This window comes from Cebus imitator, unplaced genomic scaffold (genome assembly GCF_001604975.1).
Source record: "Cebus imitator isolate Cc_AM_T3 unplaced genomic scaffold, Cebus_imitator-1.0 Scaffold281, whole genome shotgun sequence".
In the NCBI taxonomy this organism is placed as follows: domain Eukaryota; kingdom Metazoa; phylum Chordata; class Mammalia; order Primates; family Cebidae; genus Cebus; species Cebus imitator.
The window spans coordinates 157,382-165,367 of NW_016107596.1; the positions used below are offsets into that span (position 1 = coordinate 157,382).

At 48.8% G+C, this 7,986-nt stretch overlaps 1 protein-coding gene across 2 annotated transcripts in view; it reads right to left on the reverse strand.

Moving 5' to 3' along the window:
- CAND2 (cullin associated and neddylation dissociated 2 (putative)) overlaps positions 1 to 7,986 on the reverse strand; it is a 40,894-nt gene that overhangs the window by 10,212 nt on the left and 22,696 nt on the right. For both annotated transcript variants that reach the window (XM_017501421.2, XM_037728822.1), the window contains exons 11-12: positions 6,567 to 6,662; positions 1,645 to 1,814 (exon numbers count right to left, since the gene is read on the reverse strand). In XM_017501421.2, coding sequence (XP_017356910.1) covers positions 1,645 to 1,814; positions 6,567 to 6,662 — 266 coding nt within the window. The remainder of the gene's footprint in view (positions 1 to 1,644; positions 1,815 to 6,566; positions 6,663 to 7,986) is intronic.

The window sequence follows — 7,986 nt, forward strand, 5'->3', positions numbered from 1 at the left end:
AAAAAAAAAAAAAAAAAGTAAATGTTACTGATCTCGTTTAACGGATGAGGAAACTGAGTTGGGCAGGTTAATAACTGAGTTGAGCAGGTTAATAACTGAGTTGGACAGGTTAACTAAGGATACACTGCTTGTAAGTGGCTGAACTGGAATTTAAAACCCAGGTAGGTTGGACATGGAAACTGTACTCCCAGTAATTTGGGAGGCCGAGGCAGGAGGATCGCTTGTGCCCAGGAATTTGAGACCAGCCTGGGCAACATGGTGAAACCCACCTCTACAAAAAAAAAAAAATACAAAAAATTAGCTGGGCATGTAGCCTGTAGTCCCAGCTACTAAAGAGGCTGAGGTGGGAGGTTTGCTGAGCCCAGGAGGTCGAGGCTACAGTGAGCTGTGATTGTGCCACTGCACTCCAGCCTGGGTGACATAGCAAGACCTGTCTCAAAAAACAAAACACCACCTAGATCTTTCCGAAGCTTTCAGCCATGAAGCCCTGTTTTAATGGTAAATGCCTTTTTACCCTTCAAAGCCCAGCTTAAAGGGCCCTTCTGGGCTGAGCGCAGTGGCTTACGCCTGTAGTCCCAACACTCTAGGAAACTGAGGCAGGTGGATCACCTGAGGTCAGGAGTTCAAGACCAGCCTGGCCAACATGGTGAAACTTCATGTCTACTAGTAATACAAAAATGAGCCAGGCGTGGTGGGAGGTGCCTGTAATCCCAGCTACTTGGGAGGCTGAGGCATGAGAATTGCTTGAACCCGGGAGGCAGAGGCTGCAGTGAGCCAAGACTGTGCGCCACTACACTCCAGCCTGGGGATACAGCGAGACTCTTGTCTCAAAAAAAAAAAAAGAAAAATGGTGGGGGTCCTCTGTAGGGAAACCTTTGCAGTCCCTGTAAACAGAGTTGCTCCAGTGTTGCCAACTCAGTGCTGCCAGATGGTTCAGACCTTTCTAGTACACTGTGTGATGACTCAGCTTATTAAATCACCTTTAACCTCTGCCCCTTGAATGCTTACTTTACCAGGTAGGCTCCAAGTTAAATGCAGCTGCTCCTCGGTGTATGATGGGAATGTCACATTGTAAGTTGAAGATATGGTAAGTCAGTTTCCAGAGGCAACCCCATCATAAGGTGAAGAGCCTGCTGAATGCTACTGCTTTTGCACCATCGTAAAGTTGAACCATTATAAGGCAGGGGCTGTCTGTAATCAGCAGAGTGGGCATCTCTCTCCTTTAGGGGCCATGATGAGCTCCTTGGTGGTGGAAACCAAATCCGGTCCAACTCTGAGTCCTGGCACTTGGGCTCAGCGCAGATGCTCAATGAGCACCTGCCAAATGTCAACATTTACTGAGCACCGGCTGTGTGCCTGTGGTGGTTCTAAACACTTACAGGACCTCACTCACTGAATCGTTGCAGCAACTCTACGAAGCAGACACAATTAGCACCCTCACGTGCTCACGAGGAGAAACTGAGGCTCCGAGAGGATCAGGTTGCCCTGGCTGGGGTCACACAGCTGGGACTGGGGACAAGACTTGACCCAGGCCATGTGGTCCCAGCACCTGCCCTGATTGATGAAATAATACTGCCCTATCAGTGAGGCATGAGAAGCGGCGTCACCCCCAACGTCCCCAGGGTCCCCGGTTCTGCTCCGCACCTCTCGGATGAGGTCCCGGCGGATCTTTGTCTCCTGGTAGAGGAGGGGCAGGATGTCATCCAGCAGGTCCCGGACTAGCGAGGGCTTGTTGTGCACGGCTGAGTTGAAGAAAGCCAGAGTTGCACGGCGCACGTTCAGGTCTGGGTCCTGCAGGCTCTCCATGAGCTCTCCTGGCAGGAGGACATGAGGGGTGAGGGGACATACAGCCAAAGCACAAAGTCACCTCCCCCACCACCCCGGCCATCTGGTTACTATGCATGTGCAGAACTGGCTGAATAGGGGTAAGCTGGGTGCGGTGAGCATCTACTTTATACTAGGCACAAACAACCCTTCAAAGGCCAGATGAAAATGTGGGTTTGAGGCTGACCTGGCTTCCATGCCAGCTCTACCAACTAACTGTGGAACCTTGAACACCCCAATGTCCTCATCTGTAAAATGGTAGTCATAAGAGAACCTATGCTATAGGACTGCTTTTAGAATTAAAAATGTGGTGCCTCAGCATTATCTTGGAAAAAAAAATTTAACATGGTAACGTATTAAAAGTACACAGCAGAGTGCCTGGCACACAGAGCATGGACTCTGTGAATGTTAACTTGGTATTACCGGTGAGGCTCCTGAATATCAGACAGGTCGAGAAATTTACACGGCGTCGCCAGCACTTCTCAGGATGCTCCTTTTTGTACAGTGCTATGATTCGTTTTTGAAATGGAATCTCACTCCGTTGCCCAGGCTGTAGTGCAGTGGCACAACCTCGGCTCACTGCAACCTCCACCTCTCAGGTTCAAGCGATTCTCCTGCCTCAGCCTCCCAAGTACCTGGGATTACAGGTGTGCGCCACCATGCCCGGGTAATTTTTGTATTTTTAATAAAGACAGAGTTTTACCACGTTGGCCAGGCTGGTCTCAAACTCCTGACTTTAAGTGATCTATCCACCTTGGCCACCCAAAATGCTGGGATTACAGGCATGAGCCACTGTGCCCAGACTTGTACAGTGCTATGATTTGAATGTCCCCACCAAAACTCATGCTGAAACTCAGTTGCCATGGTAATTAGTATTGAGAGGTGACTAGGTCATGAGGGTGAAGCCCCAAGGCATGGATTAATGCCTGCACTACAGGAGTGGGTCAGGGATCATGGGAGGAAGCTCCTGTTAAGGAGAAGCTCAGCCCCCATCTCGTCTCTCTGTCTCCCATGTACACTCTGCCCTTGCACAATGGGGTGGCCCTCACCAGATGCTGGTGCCATGTTCTCCAAAACTGTGAGGAATGAATTTCTCCTCTTTATTAATTACCCAATCTGTAGTATTCTGTTATAGTAGCAGAAAAGGGACTATGATATAGAGTTTAAACTTAAAATAATTTTTTTTTTTTTTTTTTTTTTAACAGATGGAGCCTCACCATGTTGCCCAGGCTGGTCTCAAATTCCTGGACTCAAGTGATCCTCCTGCCTCAGCCTCACAAAATGCTGGGATTATAGGCATGAGCCACTATGCCTGGCCATCATAGTTTAAACATTTTAGAATTGTTAATGTTTTACATACTTAATAAAGAAATATAATCAAGTATAGGGAATTCCTGAAAATAAAACCAAAAGGCAAAAAACTGTATTTATTTGTTATTTTTTGTTCTGAGACAAAGTCTTGATTTGTTGCCCAGGCTGGAGTGCAGTGGCACAATCTTGGCTCACTGCAACCTCTGCCTCCCGGGTTTAAGCGATGCAGCCTCCCAGGTAGCTGGGATTACATGTGTGTGCCACCACGCCCAGCTAATTTTTGTATTTTTTGGTAGAGATGGGGTTTTGCCAGGCTAGTTTCGAACTCCTGACCTCAAGTGATCCTCCCACCTCAGCCTCCCAAAGTGCTGTGATTGCAGACATGAACCACCATGCCTGTCCTCAAAAACAAAACAAAAACTGTATTTAAAATGATCCACATAACCACCCAGGTTATGAAGGAGAAAACAACCCAGCCACTTCCAGGGTATTTTGACTGGATGCCCTCTAGCGAATGACAAAAAACTACACATGAACGTTAATTTTCACAGAGAAAAGAGTCCGCAATTCTCAGACCACTTTCTGTGTATTTCAGGATTAAGAAAATAAATGTCTTGTAGATAACGGGAGCTGAGTTTCTCGCTGTGAGAGAAAGGAGTTACAGGTATGGAAAGGGGGCTCGAGTGCAACAGGAAGCAGCTATGAACTCAAGGTTTTCAAGATAGGTGGGTAGGTAGGGAGAAGAGGGAGAGGAAGAGGCAGGGAGGGAAGGAGAGAGGGAAAACGATGTACATGAATGTGCATCTGGAAGCACATGTGTACACATGGCATTTGTGTCTCTGCGTATAGACATATATTTCCTAGTTGTGTCTGCTGAGAGGGCCTAGAAGCAATGATGCCCCAATAGCAACAGGCACATCTAGTGTGTCCAGATCTTGGATTCTAAATACCATTCTCCACTAAAAGGAATCAGGACTCCTTGGAGAAATGGCTGATTCCAGGACTTGGGCAGGGTGGGTTTGGGATGAATCTGGAGCATCTCATTATGCCAAAAGCAAGGATACACAGAGAATAATGGAGGCTGGGTGCGGGGGTGCACGCCTGGAATCCCAACACTTTGGGAGGCCAAGGTGGGTGGATCAGTTAAGCCCAGGAGTTCAAGACCAGCCCGGGCAACAGCAAAACCTTGTTTCTGTAAACAATTTTAAAAATCAGCCAGGTGAGGTGGCGCACACCTGTAGTCCCAGCTACTTGGGAGGCTCAAGTGGGAGGATTGCTTGAGCCTGGGAGGCAAGGGTTGCAGTTAGGTATGATTGTGCCACTGCCTTTCAGCCTGGGTGACAGAGTGAGACTCTGTCTCTCAAAAAAAATGACGGAAACATGTCACTAGAAAATAGAAACCAGCTTGAAGGGCTCCCAATGGCTAAATCTGAGATAATCTTGAGCATCAAAATTAAATAAAGAGTAATAGGTTATAACCCATGGAATGAAGGGGAAGAAGCCATGAGTCTCTAATGACAAATAAATTGATGAATAAATAAATGGGAGAGAAGAAAAAGTTCTTCCTCACAGTAGAATGCAAGCTTATAACTATGGAAAGAACAATGGAACTAGAAAGTCACCATTTGGCAAATATCACAGTCATCATTGACTCAGGCAAGAAACAGCCATGATGTTAAACCTAATGGGCAAAAAAACTGATGAGAACAAGCACGTTTATATAAAACACTTATTTCATGTACTCAAAACTTCATATTCGTTCCAAAGGAAAAAAGTGACTTTAGAGTGGAGAGAAACCCTGGCAGTATCCACCTGAACTGTGTGATGAAAGTCACCATCGCCAGCCAGGGAACAAGCCGCCTTCACGTGCCCCTGGTGCGACGCACTGGGAAGGGCAGGAAGGCTCCTAGCAGAGCAGGATGCAAGCTCAGAGCCGGCGCTGCTTCTAGGCCCCTTTCAACGGTGCTGCACTGGCTCCGAGGTTCCATGTTCTCTGTGAGAACACAGCTGTGGGGAACTGGCAAGACCCAAGTTCACATCCCTACTCTGAGAGTGAGTTTCCTCATCTGTAAAATGGGCCAGTGCTACATACCATTCAGGGGGCTGTGAGGATCCACTGTGATGAGGTATATTAAAGGGCCAAGTGTGGTGCCTGATACACAGCAAGAACTCAAAAACCAGTTCAAACGTTCTAAAGTAAACCAGAACCCCTAGGTGAAGGTCACTGGTGGTGTCAGCCAAGGGCAGCTCCATCACGGTGGAGGAAATGAGGCACTGCCCACTGCATTAGGGCAAGGGATGAAGTTGCTGCTGCTGAAGTTGCTGCTGCTACAGCTTCTGCACATGTTCTCCAGTGCAGAATGTGGTCTGACCCCTTGGTCCCAAATAACAGGCCCCTGGCAGATGGGATTTTTCAGCAGCCCCATTTTTTTTTTGAGACGGAGTTTCACTCTTGTCGCCCAGAGTAGAGTGCAATCATGCAATCACAGCTGACTGCAAACTCTGCCTCTGGGGTTCAAGCGATTCTCGTGCCTAAGCCTCTCGAGTAGCTGGGATTTCAGGCACCCGCCACCACGCCCAGCTAATTTTTATATTTTTAGTAAAGACGGGTTTTCACCATGGTGGCCAGGCTGGTCCTGAACTCCTGACCTAAGGCGATCCACCTGCCTTGGCCTCCCAAAGTGCTGGATTACCGGCATGAGCCACCCCACCTGGTCCAGTACCCCCATTTTATAGCTGAGGATGAGAAGACCTGTTCACACTCACAGCCAGGGAATGGCAGGGCCAGGATTCGAACCTGAGGCTGGTGAGCTCTACTGGGCTGCCTGCCTAGATGTGGACCTAGACCCCAGTGCAGCCCAGGCTGCAGACTTCAAGCTCTGAAGGGGTGAGGGCTCTGCCTTCCTAGGAAAAACCCGGTAGTCCTGCTGAGCCCCAGAGGGAGGTCTCAGTTCCTCTCCTGCCAGTGAAGGCTCCTCAGGCCAGAAGTCCCCTCGGACGGAAGGCGATCTGGGGGGGGCTGCTCTTCCCTGCCCCACTTTGGGGCCCACAAAAGCTAAGGCATGTGAGAGGCTGGTGGTTTTCCATTCCCAAGAATCTGTGTGTTTATGAAGCATCTTCTTGCTCAGTAGCCCACGGGCCTCCAGGACAACTCTAGAAGATGCAGATAATAAACGTTTCTCATGCCCATTTGGCAGATGAGGAAAGCGAGGATTAGAGGTGCGATGGGGCATGCCAGGCCCAACTGTGATTCAGTGGCAGTAGAAAGGCAGGGATATGAACCCAGGCCTTTTAACTGGAGGCCAGGCCCCACTGCCCATCTTGGGCACATCTCCCACTGCCCTTGGCTTTTGGGTAGGAAACATTAGCCCAGGCTCAAGGACTGGGTGTGGGCACTCAATAAGGCGGAGGGGCAAGAGGGAGGTGCTCACCGATGAAGCTCTTCAGCAGGGGGTCAATGGGATGGGGCTGGTCCGAGATAAGGAACTTGACCGCTGTGATGACGGTGCTCCGGGTGTGGGGCCGACCTGCAGGACAAGAAGAGGTGACTCGGTGAGGGGCAGGGGCCAATCCTGGATGCTCACATGTCAGAAGGCGCTGAGGTTCCTCCCCCTGTCTCCCTGGAAGACAGAAGTGTACCCTCTCCCCATCTCTGGGAAAGCAGATTCTACCATTTCCCTTGGCAACCTTGAATCTCCCCTCAATTCTTCCTGAGGCAGCTCCAACAGTAAGGCTGCCCGTGCTCAGGTAACCACACCACAGGCTGCAAACGGAACCAATAACCAAGACAGGAACTGCTCCAACAGAAACCTTCCCTCAGGCCTTGGGACTGCCTGAGATTTTTCAGACATGTTATCTCAATTAGTCCTAATAATGATCCTATTAATTAATAAATATAGTGAGAAAATGCCGTTAAAATCACCAATAAAAATCATCCCTTTGTCACATGAGGAAAGAGATTCAGAGAGGGTAAGTTCATTTCTAAGGCCACACAGCAGATCCAGAATTCCTGGCTGGGCCCCTCTTCCTGGGCCTGTGTTTTAGCTGGCAGCCAGGGGGACCTAACAGAACTAAGATCATCTCCAAGCTCGGTCATGGAGAGCTCACTTACTAGTTCCTTTCTGAGTAGAGGGGCAGAATAAAGGGGGGGGGGGTACATTCCCTTAATGAAGGAAATAAATGGGCCAACACTCCACCTGCCTCTGAATCTCTCCTCAGTGACTCACCCCTCGTGCCCCACACACAACCCCCAGCACACTGCCATGAGGGGGCTAAGGTGTTTCCACCACACAGGCCTTACGTTCAGCCTCCAGGGAAAGTTTACAGTCTGGTGCTAAGGCATGAATGAATGGGAGGGTTGCTGAATTGAGAATTTTAGTTTTTTCCTCTTTCACTTGCCAGCCTGACTGGTTCCCAGGAAGATGTGGGGGGTGCTGATGAAAACGCAATAGAAAAAGATTAAGTGAACTGGAAACAAGAACAAGGCCAAGGACAACTGAAGGCAGGGAGGTGAGAAGGAGACCAGGAAGAGGACCTACAGAGCATCACCGAGGAAGTCCCAGGAACCTGCTAGAAGCAGGCCACACATCTGGCTCTAAGATTCCAAGCAGCTGGTGGTAAAAAGGAAACGTGACCAGGTAGCTGATTCAACAGAGTGCGTGGGACAGAAACAAATAGGTGTTTAGGCAAAGCAAGGCTCCTCCGTATCTTAAGACTCGTCTCTCAAGGCTCTTTGTGTGATGCAACAGTGTCCTCAACAGTGTTCTTCCATCCACCATCATGGACCAGACAACTACTTCTTTTTTTTTTTTTTTTTTTTTTTTTTTTTTTTTTTTTTTTTTTTTTTTTTTT